The 19691-nt window shown below is 40.6% G+C and overlaps 2 protein-coding genes across 2 annotated transcripts in view; one reads left to right on the top strand and one right to left on the bottom strand.

The window, feature by feature from the left end:
- Nucleotides 1-175: 175 nt before the first annotated feature.
- LOC138059085 (CD151 antigen-like) lies at nt 176-17450 on the top strand. Its single transcript, XM_068904597.1, has 8 exons — nt 176-337; nt 429-516; nt 2721-2912; nt 4653-4727; nt 5813-5917; nt 11330-11488; nt 14443-14526; nt 16060-17450. The coding sequence occupies exons 2-8, from the start codon at nt 451-453 to the stop codon at nt 16117-16119; spliced, it is 741 nt and encodes a 246-aa protein (XP_068760698.1). The 5' UTR covers nt 176-337; nt 429-450; the 3' UTR covers nt 16120-17450.
- Nucleotides 16511-19691, bottom strand: part of LOC138059084 (TNF receptor-associated factor 6-like) — a 33397-nt gene continuing 30216 nt past the window's right edge. The window contains exon 7 of the mRNA XM_068904596.1: nt 16511-19691. This exon is cut by the window's right edge and continues 1396 nt beyond it. The gene's annotated coding sequence lies outside the window, so the exon portion shown is untranslated.

The raw sequence follows: 19691 nt of genomic DNA, 5'->3' as shown, positions 1-19691 counted from the left end.
TGAGTATTTAATGATTTTTCGTTTCACACACCTGCTCGACGTGCCGAATCATATGTCAAATGGAACTCATTAATAAACGGACAATCTCTCACAATCCATATTAATGGTGAAATGTCATTGGTTGAATTCTATGCCGATACTAAGATCAAAAGATTGTCAATCAAATCATATGTTAATTTCATCTCAGCATAAAACAAGAAAATTTATTCAAGCTCAAATTGCAAAAATAGAAGAAAAGAAAACATTAGTAAACGGAATCTTTAAGCTGTATTGGGAGGTGGCTGGAGCAGACAATTCCCTCAGTTTGTGTTTGCGGTATCAAACCCAGTGTTGAAAGGTAGTATAGAAGTCCTGGTTATTAAGGATGCGAAAGACATAAAAACATCATGCGTTTTGACCTTAAATATTTCATCCTTATTTTGTTTAAGGGCTTCGAAAAGAATCTTCGAAATGGGGCTGGATTGCGGAATGAGATGTATGAAGTTTATGCTTTGCGTCTTTAATCTCGTATTTTGGGTGAGTAAGGTTGCTAACCTTTTGGGATTTTCGCGAGCGACCTCGTTTGTCCGTAACACCGTTTTGCTTTCATTTCCAACCCATACAAAAAAAAAAGATTGAAGTCGACTTTTAGTGCGCAGTTTTTGCAGCTTTTAACTGCTCATTAATTTTCTTGGTTGTGACTGTCGTTTTTATCATTAAAAATCAAATTTTCGCTTTGAACTTTTTTTGTAGATAATTTTTCCCTGTTTTCTTAACACGGAAAAAATAAAACCGTGAAGGGTTTTTGGATGACAGACCTCAAAGAGTTACCTTTTTTTTAGTGTTTGTATTTAGCCAAAAGGGAACATTTTTACAGAAATTACTTACGTTCACCTTATATTGCTAGTTTTCATGTCATCTTATTTGACGCATAGACATAATATGTACAATCAGCGAAAAACTGCTCCTGGGAAGAGAGATCTTCCATTTAATGGCGTCTAATCCCACCTCGGGCAAAAAACTTGCAAGATAATCTTCTATATCAAATCAGTGATACTATGTACTTTATTTCTAAATTTGCTAGCTCATATCTCACTGAGAGCTTTATTTGCCAGTTTTAAAAAGTGCCTGTGCTGCCTGGTTACGTTCAAAATTCACTAGAAAAGACAAGTGTGGATCGACACAGTCCGCCATATTTGTTAAGCCTCTGTAGTTTTCCTTTCAGAAAAAAACATATGTCTTTACTTCCGGACACGAATATAATTTTCCTGTAATATTTGGCAGCTCAAGAATACTTTTATGTCACTTTCTTTCAAATCATAGTTTTATTACAAAAAGGTAATAAGTGAGTTCGAGGCAGCTACTTTTTTCGCTTTTGGTCCCTGGAACAAGGGAAAAGAGACGCGTCGAGTGTTTGTGATCTCTTCTGACGGTGTTTTCAAACTGAATGCTAACTGAGCGCGAGAACTAAATGAGGGCCGAAAAACACCACAAAGAAATTAAATCCTTGACCCATTGGAGGAAGAACTTTGATAGTAGACCCCAAAGATTAACCAAGGTTATGCGGGCACTAAGAAAAAAAAATTGGTACATGTGAATTAATAAGCAGCCACGACTGTAACCCTTATCAGAAGTCCTAGTTAATTAACGTCAGGGTTACCACGGTACCAAGAAAATTTTACAAAAATCTCAACTTTAAACAAACTGCTTTTTAGGTCCTAATCGAGCGGGTTGAAAGTGTCGCTCACTTGGCAGTCTATCCAGTTAAGGTTGTCTTTCAGGCTCTTGTCTAGAATTCTTTTTTTTTTTTTTTCGCTTCTGCTATCTTTTCAAGAGCACCTCGCCTCGCCAACAACCCCAAAATAATTCTTTCTTAAATCCTTTCTTCTCTTTTTCATTGCCGAATTTTATCAATTTTATGTTATGAAGAACATAACTATATTTTAACAATAATGATCTTATGATAGCCAAGTGTATTTGATTGCATAGTCACATATCTTTGCCTAGTTGTTGAGAAATTAACTAGATCGTGATGGCAAAAATCGATCACAGACATGACTGATATATTTGTCATCTATTTTGACCTCAATGTCATGGACTCGCTTTTCCTCTCGGTGATGTAGTCACTTTGCGAGTTTTCTATCTTGATCGATTTTTTGGGGTAAAGACATCTCAATTCAACTACGCAAATAATCAATACTCCCTCAAAATTCATATATAAAAAAACTGATAATAATGCTTTCGAAAACTCTTCTGTTCAGTAAAGTGAGATTAATTTTCATCTTCGTAAGTTGCAAACGTAAGCTGGTATCGTAAAGTCGTTACGATTAGTTATCATTCGGGCTTGTGTTGTAATTCGTTTCAGCGTTGTCAAGTCTTTTTTGCGCATGTATTCTATACCGAAGATATTTTCGAACGAGCTTTTTCCATCCAGTACCTCGTGCAAGATTACACAAAAAATCAAAACAATTTCGTTCTGTTTTTTATTCAGAAAATGTGATTTTTTTTTCCATTTCGTGTCATGGCCAGAGTGGGGAGTAGTGAGCGAGCGAGCGAGCGAGCGAGCGAGCAAGTCACAACTGTTTCCACTGTTTTCTCTGATTGTCTGTGTCACGAGTTTTCATTTAAGCCAATCACCGAGCAGGCCAAAACCAAAGCTATTACAAAATTGCTCTCGACGCGATTTAACGCAGCTCTGAGAGGTTCTCTTTGTCTTTTTTCTAATGCTTTGTTGCTTCCAGGCCGCAGGTATTGCAGTGATGGCCGTGGGGATCTTTGCGCGAGTGAGCGCCAGCAATTACTCGGCATTGATGGAGGAGGGAGGATTTAAGACAGCAGCAAACATCTTGATAGCCGCGGGGGCCCTGGTAATGATCATTGGTGGTATCGGATGCTGCGGTGCGATGAAGGAGAAAAAATGGCTTCTTCTCTTAGTAAGTTATGGAAAACACATTACAGACGCGCTTGTAATGCGTCTTTGTCTATAATGCGGTTGGTTGAAAGTAAAACAAAAAATGACGCTCAATGACTGGAAGAAAAACGTTGATTAGCCAGGCGTTCGGTGCATGCAATAACAATTTTTCCAGCCGGAAAACGATCGTTTGAAGGAGATTCTTTTGGCGGGAGGAACAATGAGATAAAACGAAAGAAAAATAATGAAATTGTGATCAATTTACACTGTTAGTTACTCCTTACCTCTGGTTTCTTAAGTGTAGAGATTAGTCGTGTTCACACTCAACGTTGACTATGATCAACTGAAGTATAAATCAGGCGATCGTACTCCATTCAATTTTATTCAATTATGGTTCAGTTCGCATCTGCGAAACCTCAAATACAATAGGCAGGGTAACGAAATGGTGCCGTATCGCGTGGCTGCCACGATTATCATTGGTTCAGGCGAGAAGAGAACCAAGGATAGCTTTCGAGAATAGAGGAAGACAAATCCAAATCTTCGCTCCATAAAGCGATTAGAAGTTTCGCGTGTTTTCCATTCTTTTCAATTACGCACGGTAATTAGCCTTTGTTAGGTTGTTTGAAGTAATTATAATCCAATTATAATAAGGGACTGTAATCCTTTTCATGTTTAATTCGATCATAAGCGAGGCCTTAAGTGAACACGGCTTTAGCTAAGAGGTTTAGTAGGAGGAAAACTTGACGGGCCCGTTCCGTTCCAAGAACTTGTGAAGAGAGCAAATTAAACCAAGAGTTTGGGTTCCCTGTAGACATCTCTGGGGGTTTCTACCACCAATAAGGACACCAAAGACAAGTTCTCACTTTCAAGGGTGAAAGGGAATGCCGCTTTTTGTAAAGTTAAAAGAGTTATTTAAACATAAACGTAGTCTAGATCTAAATGTACTGTGCGTGACAACCGCTTCTAATAAGGGTGTCCGCTCAATCGACATCATACTGGTGCCGGGAGAAAACGAGCTGCTCATGTAAGGGAGTTTCTACACCCAGGTATTTGACCCCAGCTCATAGAAAAGATGTAGAAGATGGTAATGGCTTATATTATTAAAAACTAGATCATTAGATAATGCAATTTTGAGTTTTGATTGGCTTGGCCATTAAGGAATTTGTGAGCTATTATACTATGCTCTACAAATATCAGTGATTATTATACATCAGACTCACTATGAAAAATCTGATTGGTCGAGAGCATTCAATCAATTCACAATAGCCACTAAAATCCGTCATGTTCTCGTGTTTTAAACCCCGATAAAACACTCCTCATTAGTGTTCTTCATATAAAGAATACCAATCAGGCATAACTTGTTTTTCTTGTATGCTAATATTCTTCTTTCATAATTTTAACCGTTGTTCTGGGTCCAGAGGGACACGCTTTTTGTGGAATGTTTTTGAAGCTGTTCAAAAAACTCGCATCGCGTGTTTTACCCCGATAAAAACACTGCTGCTCGTTTTTTAAACATTACTTTTCTCACTGTTTTAGTATATACTAAAACAACTATTCCCCTCAGTGTCCCCTTGCTAGTAGTGGATATTTGCCTCCGACCTTGCTTCGCGGCTCGGTAAATATCCACCACTAGCCACCTCCACCTCGGGGAATAAATGTTAACGGTGGGAATCATTTGTTTTTACAAAAAAAGTAGGGAAAAATTTATCCATGATTTGTGGGTGTTTTTAATCAAACAATTATTCCGTTTCTGTGAATTTAGTATGCCTTCCTAGTGATGATGATTTTCATTTTGGAAATCGCTTCTGGAATCATGGCCTATTCTCAGAGAGATAAGGTAGGAATAAACAGGAGTGTTTCATGTAGTCTGCCAGATAATGGTAATCACTTTGTGTAAGTCTCAAGTGCATATAACCGATAAGGGCTGGTTTACACATACGACGCAAAGCATAAGCATAAGCAGCCTACGCAGGCGCATTAACTTGTTGTTAATTAGTGTCTTTTGTTCTAATGAAAGGTACCAATTACCAAAACGCTACTGCGTCTGCGTATGTTGCTTGTGCTTATGCTTGCGTCGTATGTGTAAACCAGCCTTAACAGAAGCACGTGACCTTGAAGCGTGCAACTTTGCAACTCTTTTCCTTGAAACAACGCTAGGGATTTTAAGACACTCATTTTATGCCCAAATATGGACAAAAATAACATCGAAGCTGGACGCGCGGGAAAATGCGCGAGCTGCGTTACATCCAGGCAAATGAGGAAATTTTTAAATAAAAAAAAAACCCCAGCTCTGAACCAGAGTAAAACGCGTCAAAGTCATGAGCTTCTGCCGATAACAAGTGCTCTACTGATTAGCTGGAAAAACTGCAAATTAAAGTAGGCTGGTTTGGTCTCTGATGAGAGAGAAAAAAACCGGAGTACCCGTGGAAAAATCACTCGGAACAGAGTAGAAAAGCAACTAACGCAAAGCAACCCATATGTGACGCTGATTTCAGGAGCAGAATCCAGGCCACATCGGTGAGAGGCGGAGGCTCTTACCAACGTACAAATCCTGTTCTTCAAATTAACCTTCAATAGGCCACTCAAAAGAATGTCGGTCAGGTGTAGACAAATTCCCCATTTTAATGAACAAGTGTGACGTCGAAGGATGTCATTAATGTAACCTGGCCTCACTGCTTAAGATGTCACGTGGCTGCTAAAAAGTCCAAGGACTGCAACCAGGTCGTGACAAGATTTTATGGAGAATATCCCGTAAAAAACGAGGGACAGCAAGTATCAAAAGTTCTTACATTTCATCAGTTGTCACCGTTACTTGTCCCATTTTAGAAGTGGCTCGAAATCTTGATCCGTTTCTGACAACACGGTGCAGATGTTCTTTTGTCCAAACTGTTCCTAGTAACTAACTAACCTCCGTTGTTTTAGGTGATTGGTAAGATAGAAAATACTGTGAACAAGACTATCACACTTGACTACGGAGAGAAGGACAAGGCGAAGCTTACAGAGGCAGTCGATAACGTGCAGAAAGAGGTACGTGCTGAATAGAAGGGGTCTTGGTATGACTACATAAAATGGAATCTGATAACAGTTTATGCATGGCTGAGGGTTGCGTGCAGACATAAGATCCAAGGATCTGGTGACGACAAACAACTCACAGGAGTTCTTTTGATCTCTCAGCATTAGTCCCAGAATGCAACACTGGCGGGTAGATGACATAATCTGCAAGAAAACTGAGCCCTTTTTTAACAAATAGAAACAAAATTTCGATACTCCCATCCCAAAATCGCGCCCAAACAAGGGCAAGATAGCGAGGGAAGGCCGGCCAACGTCAACCCTGGCTCTCATAAGGGAGGAAAGAGCGAGAGCCTGGGTTCAAAGTTGAGAGACGTCTTTTACCTTATGTATGCAAACATCAGAACACCCGCAAACCTGTTTGAATAAATCTTTTGCATATGAACTGAGGTTACGAACGTTTTTCATGTTCGAAAGATTTCCTCAGTAAAGAAGCCAACTTAATCAACATTACAACCATACACTATGCCTCTGGATCGGTCATTTGCGAGTTTTACTAGACTGAATAAGTGAATAATGAACACCAAGCGCAATTAATTTTAATCTAAGATGTCATTTCGATGCTAGCTTTCGTCAAAACTTATTCGAAACCAATATCGTTACCGCGGCATCAGTCTGCTATTCTCTATTTTCTCAAATTCCATTATACACCTCTTTTATTTCCTGAGGAAGCGGGTCGCTGCTCCTTTTGGAGTTGAACTTGGGGGAGGAAGTCGAACAAAAACTCTTTTTCCATCAGGCACATCAAGATCTCTAGAGTTCATGTCATAATACTCTCGTTGGTTTCTCCTAAGATAAGCTATGATTCTGTCAAAGTTCTTCCTTGTCTCAACTGATCTTTTAATGAGCTCTCTGGCATATGAGGACTGGGAGAGAGGTGCTGGAGGCGAATCGGTGGAGAGTACTTCAGGAGAAGGAGCATGTCTTCCAAACACCAGGAAGAAGGGAGTCACGTGATCTGTTCCAGGTATTGAAGAGGTGTTTTGGGCATAAGTTGCAGGTTGTAAAAAGTCTTCCCACAAATGTTGATTCTTTTCACAGTAAATGCCAAGTGCAAAATTTAGCCATCTGTGCACTCTTGCAGTGGAATTGTTCAGGCGAGGGCGGTAACTGGTGGTAAAAACATGTTCTATGGATAGTAACTTTGTCATTTCCTGAAGCACCGCATTTATCCATTCACCACCTTGATCACTTTAAAGGACGACAGGGAAACCAAATTCCAAAAACAATTGATCATACAAGGCACGGGCAGCGGTGGTGACACGCTTGTCAGGGACAGGTATTGCTCTAAGAAAGTTTGAATATGGGCAGACTGCTGTCAAAACCCACTTGTCTCCATTAGGAGTAACTGGAAGTTCCCCGACATAATCAATTCTCAACATGTGAAATGAATGTTTGTTAAGTGTAAGTTGCATAGGACCATGGTGGTGATCACTGGTTTTGAAGCGAATGCATGCTGGACATCTGCGTACCCAGTTCCTGACATGTTTTGACATATTTCTCGAGTAAAAATCCGTTGCCAAAGATAGATATGTAGCTTCTTTGCCTCTATGCATAGCTACTGGCGAGTCGTGATAATCTCGTAACAGGTGTCGACGCAACTCAATGTCATCTAGTGCCACATAGCGATAGTGGTTAGGATCAGCCATGAATTCATCACGGTACATGCGGACTCCATCCATAACTGCAGCACGCTTTGAGAAGTGCTGAGCCCATTGTAAATGTCTATTGGGCACATCTGGTAATTTTGATTTATCGCCATTGGATGATAAAAATTTGAAGGAAAGGCTGCTCCAGTAATCTTGTTGCTGCCTTTTTGCAAACTCTGAAGGGCAAAGGTTAAGTCCTGCAAGAACATGTAAGTAATCATTTTCACTGGTCTCAACAGAAGCTTCCTTCAACTGGCGTTGATGCGGCAGGATGAACCGTCGGATGAGTCAGCCGGCAAACATGGCGCAGGAAAGCAAAATGTCCATTGAGAGTTTCGGATACCAAGGTGGGAGTGTGATGTGGGACATCAGCAGACATTACAACTACGAGAAAAGATATAACACCATTTTCTGGACCATAAGAATCTTCAGAATTGGGTAAGTCAGACACAGGCTGTCGACGGTGGGCGATGTTCAAGTCGAATTCTGCCATCGAAATGCACCAACGTGCTAGTTTTGCTTGCTGAGGTGCCAAAGAGGAAAGCCGTTTCAAGTTCGTGTGATCAGTGACAACTTAAATACGCCGACCAAGAATGTAAGGACGAAAATATTCCTGGCCCCACTTCACAGCAAATAGTTCTTGCTGCAAGGTGTGCCATCGCGACTCGCCAGGACTTAAGACTCTTGAGGCAAATCTGACAGGTCGGAGCTAGTCGTCTTTCCACTGTGCTAACATTGCACCACAACCTAGCTTACTAGTATCAACATAGAGCTCAAAGGGAGAACTTCCAGTCGGGATGATACAACAGTAACTTTAAGTTTTAAGTCCTTGAATTCCTTGGTATGAAAGGGTGTCCACGTGAGGGCCGTGTCCTTCTTTAAGAGCTGACGGAGATAAAAGGTTCTGGAAGGCATGTTTGGTATGTAGTCACGAAAGAAGTTGCAGAGTCCCAAGAATCTCTTGAGGCCAGTAACATAAGAAGATGGTTGCACGTTGGCAATAGCTTCGATACCCTTCATGGTAGGTTTTCGACCATGTTCAGTGATGGTGTGTCCCAACACTTGGAGTTCCCGTGCAAAGAAGGTACATTCTGAAGGCTTGAACTGAATGCTAGCTTGTACAGATCGTGCAAACAACAGTTCATAAGAGTGAAGTGCATCACGATGTGTGTGTATGACCATATGATAATGTCATCAACATACACTGTCAACCACTGATGTAGATAGTTAGCAAAAACTGTGTTGAGGATTCTTTGGAATGTGTTCGGTGCTATTTTTAACCCAAAAATTCATTAAGTCCTACATGAGTACAAAAGGCACTTTTTGTGGTGATCTTGTTCGCTGAGAGAAATCTGCCAATATCCACGTGCAAGGTCACAATGGGCAAACACTTTTCAAGAGAAATTAAATCAAGAACACTAGTAATTGATGGAAAGGGATAGCCATCACCACGAGTTACACTGTTGAGGCCTCTGTAGTCAACAACAAAGCGGAGGGAGGCCTGGGGAAGACATTTTCGAGCGGTTTACGGACTAGGATACACGGTGCTCCCCATTCAGATTTGCTTGGATGAATTATCCAGCTTCAACTTGAGCGTGCGCTGCAATTCATTCTTGATAGCAAGAAGCTCTTTTGGAGTCTTACCGTAGGGATGTTTGTATTCTGGCAAGGCATTCTCAGTGTCAATGTGATGCTGAAAACCTTTGATTTCACTCAAGGGACAACCCCGAAGTAAGAATGCAGTGGGATACTTGGACGTGCGCATATTTCGGTGCATCAAGGGCCAGTGCTTTAATCTGTTTAATAAGAGCTTGCTGATACTCCTCTGAGTACGGATCCAGTGTTGTAGTTGGACGGGGCACAAATTCACTGGCATGTTCATTGAACTCGCTAAGGTTTTCTGTAAAGGGTGACAGAACTGAGGGATCAAGTCCTGCAGCTGGCAGTTCTTTCTGCTGTTCCGAGACCTTCCAAGTTTGAGTTGAAGGAATGACTGATGGAGAGTGCGCAGAAGGGAAGCTGACAATACCTGTTGTCCGTTTGCCCAAGTCATCCATCTATCAGCCAGAAGAGTTGCTGTAGTCTCTGCAACTTCTTCATAAACTTGAGTGTCTTCTTTTTGCTTTGGTCGAAGATGACCGACAATGATGTTTTGCGGGATGTCTGTTTGCTTCTGTTTGCATTTAACAGCAAGGGTTGTGGCGTAGATTGACTGAGGATCTGAGATATGCTGAGAAAAATTGGATCCTGATGACGGTGCTGGGTTATTACAAACTGATGCATGACACGACTTGGCAGGGATAACTTGATCTGCAGCAGCAGTCATGTGCCAGGGCCACTTAAAACTTTAACACCGGATTGTATTCCTTGACCATCAACCCATAACCCTGAGGATGAAAGGGCCATGAGTGAGGCACCAAGAGTGAGGCATACAGACACAAAGTTCAATCCACGATTTAACTTGGGAGTGACCTGGGGATGTAGCACCTGTAAGCAGGCATATAATGCCAGCATGAGTTTCACTGCCTTGACCGTATGCTTCTGTAAGAGGATTCTGAAGGGAACAGGAATTCTCTATACCCCTATTATTTCTGCAGGTGAAAAACTTCCGCTACCTCTAGATAGTCGTTGTTCTGTCTCACTTGTCAGTCGTCCCCATGCTGATCTTGTTGCATCTAAATATCCCCAGTTAAAGTATCAGTCACTTGAGAAACCCGTTGCAGTTTCTCTCGCCGATTCTCAGTCCCATTTGCAAACTATAGGCACCATGGAAATTCCAATTCAGTGGAGTAATGGCAAAAAAACCACCTTTCAAATGCTTGTATTTCCTGGCCCATCCTATTTGGCAAAAATCATTTACATGTTATTCAGGCTTTGGTGGATCATGCTGAATCTAGCATACACTTCCGACACCCCAGCATGTCATTCAGGTTGACTCTTTATGACGAACAGCTCTGCAACCCCGTTTGTTACATCTGAATCATTTGTGTACTGTTGTTGGCTTGTTCGCAGTGAGCAGGGATAAACTTGTTGAAATCTCGACAAACGTCTGGAGTTTTCTTGTTGGGTGGCTTTGTATGCGTAGGGCAGTCGCGTGAAATGTGATCTGTGGCGCCACATGTCCAACAGGAATTTTGTCGCTGTCGAGGTGATCCCTGCTGTGTGGTAAATCGATTTGGTAAGGCCACTAGAGCTGAACGTTGCGGCTTCAAATTTGGATTCTGAGGTACATGTTCAGGCTCTGCTTGGCTTGGTTGTTGTGCAATTGTAGCTGCGGAGGCAGTATTGGAGCACACTTGGTGTGCGACTATGTTTGGATTAGTTGTTAAGCCTTTGACAACTTCGCTAAGACCGGCAATTAATCCTTGAAGCTCCTCGATTGTAGCACGCATGGTTTTTCACAAGAATCCCGATCGCCTCGAGCAACTCTTACGCGTCTCTCGTGCTTAGCAACCTCCCGCGTGCACCATAACTCAATAGTGCACGCTGAGTCGTTTACCATTTGTTAATCAAAAACCGGTCCTAACCGGTCAAAAGGTACGAATTACCTTTCATGTAAGAACCTGTGAAAAGTCCTACTACACGAAAAAATTTGCATAGGCATTGTATTCGATTTCTCAAAAGATGTCCCAAGAGAAATCGAAAACAATGATTATGCAAAATGGTTGGGGTAAACAAGATTTGAGAAAGTGAAGATTTTTTAATTTGCTTTTTTTGACAGTTAAAATGTTGTGGAGTAACGAGTCCTCAAGACTGGCAAAAGTCGAACTGGTACAGGTCAACAGGAAAACAGAAAAAGGAAGAGGTTCCCGAATCCTGCTGTAAGACGCCGGGAACGAATTGCAGTGTGAAAGGAAACAAAGACGCCATATACCAAGAGGTGGGCAAAGAGTTTTCAACTCAGTGTCGAAAGAAATTGCGCGCTTGCTTAAAGTACCCCTGTGATTAAAAAAAAAATCACTTCCTTTTTTCCTTCAGATTTTGAAAGTGTGTTTGCTCAACATCTGACTGGAAAAATTTTGAGCTTTGAATTTATCCGAAGGCCGTTTACTGTGTGTAAGTTTTGGTTTTGGATTTCACTGTCCGGCATTACTCACGTTCAAAACTGACCGATTGGACCTCAGAGGGTTGGATCCAGGGAAACTGACATCAAAGGCTCACTAGCTTAAAATTTCACCCTGTGAATGCAGGTTATTATATATATGGAAAACGCGAGTTTAAAAGTCTGAAAGCCCAAAACTCCCGTGCTGCCATTGACATCATTTTTGCCTCGATCCAGCTCTCCCAAGATCTTAAAGTTAGTAATGGCGAACCATTAAGGCAATTCCTTAGTATTGCATTGCGCATCCCTACTGCGCACGATTTTCGCGTCATTAGCGCGCGCACATGAGCACGTACGCATACAAAACGTAAGAGATTTCGCTCAAACTAAACCCGATAACGAAATAAATGCTCCTTTTCTCTCAAACGAGCACGGTGACCCCCGATTTTTTTTTCACGTATTTGCTAAGAAGTCTAATAAAGAACATATTTGAAGAAGAAAAAAAGTTTGATAGTAGAACATTAATTTTCTTTGGAAAACAGTTCCGTACTGGGTGTATTTTACCCAAGGCGAGGACTTCAAGCTAACCACGGAACTGTCCCAAAAAGTGCACTATTCCCACAACCAGGGAATCAAAGTCGGCGTAAATGAAGCATTACTGCTTATGTAAATAAAAGAAGCTTTATTTTCAAAATAAAATTTTGTGTCTTTGAAGTAACCAAGACTTAATTCTGTATGAAGGTGATTCGAATTTTTAACGCGAAAACAGTAAAAATACCCCATTTTAAGCTTGCTGACGCGTAAACAATCACGGTGACCCCATTTTTTTATTGCATTTTTTTAATGTTCATATCATGAATGTTAATTATGCCAAGTTTCCAAAAAAGTTTGATAGAACAATTTCAAGGGAATTACCTTAAATAGGAAAATTGCAGCTAAAATAAACAGTTGTCTTTTTGAAATAAAAACTTAAAACTTTGGTCGCTGAGTGTTTAGTTAACACAGTTTTGAAATCCAAAGAAAAATAAGATTGATTTTTTTGGTCACAGGGGCACATTAAATGATCTTAATATCCCTCATACCTCGCCGACCGATGTCTGTTTTTTTATCTCGTCAATTTTGTTTTGCTTGACTTCTTACGGCTTTGTTTTTAGCTACTATTTTCTCTCCCCGCGAGAAAAACCTTTGCAACAAAACGATTTTTTTTCTCTTGAGCGAACTTTATGCACCTTATTCCAAAATGACCACCAGTTTTATTATTCTTTAGTTCACTTGCAAATTAGCCCTTGTTGTCACGTTCAAGATTAAATATTCTTTTAAACTTTGCTTTTAAGAACAATGCAAAAAGGGCTAATTTACATGCAAACAAGACAGCCATTTTGGAATAAGGTGTATCGTTTCTGCAGAAACGACAAACATAAAACACATGGCACTTCTCCATGACTGACCGATCTACTTTCCTTTCAATCAACTACAAGGCGCCTGAATGGGCTTATAATTTGGCGAACCAGAGAAAAAGGAGGTGTCTAAACCTTGCCCACCTTCCAAAGAAAATTGGATGTTCAAGAATATATTAAACAAAAAAACGAATCGTTTCTTGACACAGATTTATCTCTCGCGACAGCCGTAAAAAGACAAACAAAACGAAATCAACTCGATAAAAACCTACAAAGGCGTGCATGGTAAACCTAAGGCACGTGCGGGCGATTCGCCAATCAACTGTGGACGCATAAAGAGCTCTGTGACAATTTGTGCAATGAAAAAAGGCCATAACGACAATGTATCCGTAATATGTTATATCCCCAGTAATTTTTTTCGCCCTGGAAAATATCTTTTAGCGGTCCAGTCTGTGTATTGATGTTTGTTGGTCGCCATCTTGGATCATCAGTCGTGCTTAAACGAATTCGCACAAAAACAGAGCCTGAAGAGACCTATTTTATAGTGCGTCTTTTATTTAAGGTGGCTCAAACCAGTTTTAACAATTACAAGACGCTGTTGTATGAGAAGGATTGAGTCTACAATACTGTTTGACCTAACGTCTATGCTATGGTACAACTTATTGCCCAGTTAAAAATATGCATTCATTGTTAGGTATTAAGTCACCGTAGCAACAGGTCCACGGGTCACACAAATCATTGGGCGCTTTCCATTCGACAAAAAAATGAAGGCAAGGCATCGAATGGAAGGAAATTTGGGTATGCCTCCCTCTCAAAGTGGTCCCCAATTACCGAAATTCTGGAACAACCGGAAAATCCTGACTCATTGGTTTATTCGTCCTCGGGTGTAATTGCTGTTGATTTTTGGGAACAATACTCGTTGATTTGATTGGTTTCGAGCGGCATAACCGAAAAATGCTGTTTCATTCGCCTACCTCATGAAATTTTCGACATTTATAACTATAAGTTTTGCTCGAATAGAGCGCGGCCATTGTTTTCTTTGAAAATTTGCATTTATTTTATGACTGTCAATTTATTTGTTGTACACTCAACAGAATATCCCATTTCTGATTGGTCAATGACTAATGCATAAATAGATAGAGTGAAAAAGAAGTTATAGAGTGCAATACGGAAGTTGCTATGGAAACAAAGCGATGGAGTGATTCTGTTAAGTATATAATAAATAAAAAATCGTACGAACTGGCTCGTGCATTTAGTGATTTATGGCCACTCGTTTAGCTCGTGGAATTTTGAAACCTTTCAAAACATAAAACATTACTCGTGGCTATAAATCACAGACATGCATTCTCGTTCATACGATTTTCTACACATATCAACCGCGGTGCGTTTCTTTAGGGTTGTTCTCAAGCACTACAAGATTTTGCGAAACGAAAAATGGCTGTGATAGGTGGAATAGGTGTTGGAATTGCCATCTTACAGGTAAGGGTTACCTCATCACAAAATCTTCATTTTTATTCCAGTGATTTGTTTCATAATAAAGCCAATCATTTGAAGGGAGCCGGTGACGATGTATGAAAGAGGTCCTCAAAGGGATTGGGGGGTGGGGGGGGGGGGGGGATTGGGGGCATTTGTTCCCCTGTTCTCTTTTAAAATGTGCTTGTGTTCCCTTGTTCCCGAAATTACTTCCAAACTTGTTCTCATCTTTTAGATCCTTAACAGTCTTTAATTGACGATTATTCCATCTAGTTCACGTCGTACAATGTGGACGAAGTATCCTAAAAATAAAGCGGTACGAGCGGTATCAGAGTAAAAAAAGAGAATGAGAGATTCGCATCTGTAAGCTCGCGTTTTTGTGAAAACAAGAATGTGATTTCACGTCGTTGTTGTGAAGAGCACCGCAAAAAAATGGTTTCAAATGCATCCGCACACTCGTAGCACAATTATTGAACCAATGATATTCTTCCTTTGTGGCGTTGTCATCGACGACCGCGTTGTAGATCTTAAAGTCCCCAGTAGGAACAAGGACAACGGAAACGTCGACGAAAACGTCACTCCAAAATATAATAGAACTTCGCGATTAGTCTATCTTTTTCACGTTATGAAAACGGGCGAAATATCAGATAACGATATTTGTCCGAGCGCTTTTTAAGGGAAGGTAAAAAAATGGACTGTTCATGGCTTTATGCTCGCGTTGTCCCCGAAACCGAAAATTTGGTCATTTCACATTGTAAGTCAAAGAAATGTACTAAAATGCGTCGTGCGTGCAGCACGACTATTTTTCCATCTTTCAACCAATGACATTCTTGTTTTGTGGCGTTGTGGTTACCGTAGCCGTCGTCGTTGATTAAACTCCCTATTGGCTGGAGAAGCTTCCTAATTCATCCTCGTGTTGCTGGACGAAAGCAATATATAGATTTTTTATTATCCCCTTTTGTTCGTCCACTTGCATTTGTACCTTACACAACATTGCCATTCGTGTCTCGAGAGATTAGCTGCAAACCTATAATCGTACAGCGTAATTGAAGGAAATGAAACATTTGCCAGGCAGTTTCGATTGTATTCTAGTCACTTGGTGCGTGCAACGGGTGTTATTTCCCAAAGGGAGCCTCCACTCCGACAGAAAATTGCTTCGAAGCGCAGGAAATGTTTACAATCAAATTTAAAAAGCGTTTGTATCCGACGTAAATAGATCTCGAATTGTTTTCCCAAGAGTCCTGTTGGACTCGAGGGAAAACAAAACTAACGAGTTGCCCGAGGGGCCAGACATTAATTGCTTTGTTATAAATTTAGACTTTTCCCTCAACAATCGCAGCAAAACATCCGCTTGTGATGCATTTAAATTTGATCAGAGGCACGTGACCAAGAATCAACCGGTCAAGGTGCTTGTTTTGTTGAGTGAAAGTCTTGGCACATAACAAATGCATTTGAAATATGAGTGAAAACACTATTGCCTCCGATTTGAAGGATTTGAAATCTTTAAACTAAGGCGTCGTTGATTGATTTCACTTGCAGATTCTGGGAATCATATTTGCCATCTGCCTTTACCGTTCCATTGGGTACGAGAAGATATAATTTCTGCCAAGGATTGTGTTTGAGAACTGAGGGAATATTTGTTTTTTGTGATACTAATCGAGGAAGTTGCTATTGACAGCGGCATTTGTCTCAAAAATGAAACTGATGTATTATACCCGTTTTAACAAATTCATAGGTTATTACTTTTTAACATTCAGTGTATTATTCTTGTGATAAATGTTACTTGGCATTTTCCGTTGAAAAAAAAAAAGTTAGAGGTCACTATTTATATAAGATTTGATATTTTTCATGTTAAATGTGGCTTAAGGTTGGAAGATTTGCGCATTTCAAGTGCACAAACTACGAAAAACGATTCTTCGCATCTGTCCTTTTTCAGTTAAGTTTCCTCTTCGTCTCTTTCAGTGTTCTAACATTATTATCTTGTTGTTGGACATAAATTTAAGACTGTATATTTTTGCTTTCTTCAGTTATTTCTTGCTTATTTGTGTATTTGTTTATTTTGGAGTTGCGGAAAACCCTGCACTATTGGTAAAATTGCAAAGTTTTGGCAGCAAACAAGGTGTGTCACCATAGCAACATCAAATCGCTTTGGCAGAATCGACCACAAGATTCTTTTTAAGTTTAATGTCTGACGGGCTTTTTTCCTTAGTATCTTACTAGCTCAAAGTTTATTTCGATTTAAAGAAGTTACACTAAGTAAAGATAGTTTACTTGTGTACAAAAGTGGAGCTGTTGAAAAACTCGAGCGAGGTTGTGGGTGTAGGAGTAAGAGATTCAAGCAACAGCTACGATAGATAACAGTTTGTTTGTGAGAAGGACCTGAATAGTTGACAGTGGTTCACCAAAGTGGAGGTCAATATCCACCAATTTCACCGACACTGAGGTGAATAATTGATTTAGTATATACCACACAAGTTGAATAATCAGCCGAGTTTATCGATATATAAAATTTAGGGTGAGGGTAAAAGGCAGAATGAGTTTGCGGAATGGCATGTGGCATGACCTACAGAATGGCATAATTATGCGGGATGTAATATATGCAGAATTATCTTAATTATTGATAATTGTTATAGATCAATAGTTAATAGCCCACTTTCGATGTATTAAAATTCAGTCCTGAACAAAAGGCATCATCTCGAGGCTCTGGATTTATTTCTCAGAACCTCGAGTTGATGCTTTTTGTTTAGGACTGAATTTTAATATATCGAAAGTGGGCTATTGTTCTTGATTTTCTCCCTGTATTTATTTTATTATTTATTTACTATTATTTTACTTATTAATAAATTCCCTGCTTGCAGAGGTCTCTTTTCTTTTGCGTTCGCTGGGCTGATGAGTACGGGAGAAGAGACTTCTGCCATGGGTTGAAACTCACTTTCATCCAAGGTCGTCACTTATTTTTATCCCTCAAACTGACATTTCCCTTTTTATTCAACTTACACGACGTACAATCTACTTAAGACTTCAAATCTACTTCAACGACACAAACATTTTCAACAAGCTGAGAAGATTACAACTTCGCTAGGCACTTGCCAGCGAACATGCAACGTTCAATAGAGATGAAAACGAAGCAGCTGCAATAGTGAAACGAGATGGAGAAATTAGAAAAAATCTGCCCTCCTTAATGATGACGAAAACAAGATGCTGAATTACCACGACAAGGGGTGACTGGCCCCAAGCCCCAACTGCTGATTCGAAACACTTGGAGCTGTCCTTTGCCCAACCTCTCCCTCACGACCAATCCAAAAGGTCGGACCCACCAGGGGACGAACCCCAACCGGCCTAGCTCGTGGATTCAACGAGGCGCACGAGCCACACCACCACAACAAGGTGACAGCCCCAGAGGTGCAGAGAAAAGAAGTTTCCAAATGAGGTTAACGTGTTGATTACCGAACCGGGAGTAACGGCAATATTTCCCAGTGATACCACGCTTCTGATTCAAACCAATCCACGACTTGTCTCTAAGTTTGATGACCAAATGCCAGTTTGATTCACCAAGACGAATACGACCTTGAGTTACTGAGGCTCTTGGTACCTGACAGCAAAGCAACAAAAACGCAACTTGTTTGCAACAGACCTATGAACCCAGGCAATAGGTGAAAGATCAAATTTTCCTTTCTTTGAGCGAGTTTCCTGACGTTGAACAACCAAGCACTTTCTGACAGGATTTTGCCCTGATCATGGCAACTCCGCTGCGCTTGGTAGCGCGAGGCTTGGGCTTCACAAGAAATCCGGCAGTCTGAGTTTGACACCCGAATGTGACTCATTCAATGTGATCTCTGAATTGCGAAGAAATTTAACTTGGTCACCAAAGAATTAAACTGCAGACCTCAAAAACCAACATTTGACTTGATTTGCGTTGATTTCAGTTTACAGTGTCCCTAATTAGTGCTACAGCGTTAGATGACTAGACACTTAAATAAAGTTCCTTTCCTTTGCCCCTTAGTTACTTTTACTTATTTGTGACAGTTAAACAACTTCCCGCGGCTTTAAACTACTATAGATAAACTCATTAAAGAAAAAAGTCACATTACACCCCTAATGTTAGGTCTAAAAGAAGAAACGGACACGCGTTCATCGAAAGCACCGAGCCAATTATGGCGCGCTCAGAGAAACCAAAAATCCCCCTGTGTCTTCGAAAGAAAAAGGCTTGGAAGGCAAAAGAGGATGCAACCATTTTGCTTGTTCTGGTTTTTAAAGACGTGATTCCACCAATACCGGCTTCTAAAAGCCAGGCTGATGAAAAGCCGATTAACGCTATCCCGCGATTATGTAAGAACCAAAAATCGAGGTTTTTGGAATTTTGCGCGGTGAAAATACGTCGACAACACAAATTTACGTAAATGAATGAAGAGTAAAGAGAAAAAAACATGCGGAAAATCTTCAGTTTTTTCCGTGTAAGTTTAAAACGGGCTTTGAACAAACGACCATAAAATGTGCCGTTCCCAATTTCACAATTGTTTTATGGGATTTTCGATAAACGCATCCCCGTAAACCCCTCAACATCCACAAATGATCACTTTACATCAAAGTAACAATTCAGCGTGAATTCGAAAAGGTTTTCGAAACAAGCTCATTTTGGTTTGCCTGGCCAAACGTTCGCAATATTTCAACGCAACATCTTGCAACATTGTTGGGCACAACATGTTGCATACTTTTGACCACCCTGTTGCGATATGTTGTGGTATGTTGCAACGTGTTGGATGATGTTGGATCAAATTTGAAAAAGGTCAATTCAAATTTTTCGTGCAACACTTTGGTTGTTGCACGATGTTGTACTGGTTTGGCCACGTTCACGCAACATTGTTGCACTAGGGCATGAGTGCTAGGTCCACTTGCCGCGCCCCAGGGGCCTGGGGCACATAACATTGACATGTTGCGTTGGAAATGTGGCGCGCGTTTGGCCATTCCGTTATACTTAATTGTAACTGGTCCCGTTCCGGAACCAGGGCGGGAAACTACGCAGTTGTCATCCGGGAATCTCGAGGTTGATTCTCACGGCTTTGATGATTTAGCAATCATCTTCCTTGACAAATTGTAACTTGTTTCGTTTGTATGACACAACTGTGTCTTACACCATGTCCAATGCAACATGCCTAACTGTTTTCACTGAT

The sequence above is a fragment of the Montipora capricornis genome, chromosome 8 (assembly GCF_036669925.1).
Source record: "Montipora capricornis isolate CH-2021 chromosome 8, ASM3666992v2, whole genome shotgun sequence".
Classification (NCBI taxonomy): Eukaryota; Metazoa; Cnidaria; class Anthozoa; order Scleractinia; family Acroporidae; genus Montipora; species Montipora capricornis.
This window is presented reverse-complemented; position numbering and strand designations above follow the sequence as displayed.

What these genes read in the sequence shown, in the direction of transcription:
- LOC138059085 (XM_068904597.1), top strand. Translation starts at nt 451, where the DNA reads ATGGGGCTGGATTGCGGAATGAGATGTATGAAGTTTATGCTTTGCGTC. An exon ending in TCGATAACGTGCAGAAAGAG is followed by an intron (nt 5,918 to 11,329) that starts GTACGTGCTGAA and finishes TTTTTTTGACAG; the next exon opens with TTAAAATGTTGTGGAGTAAC. An exon ending in AAGACGCCATATACCAAGAG is followed by an intron (nt 11,489 to 14,442) that starts GTGGGCAAAGAG and finishes GCGTTTCTTTAG; the next exon opens with GGTTGTTCTCAAGCACTACA.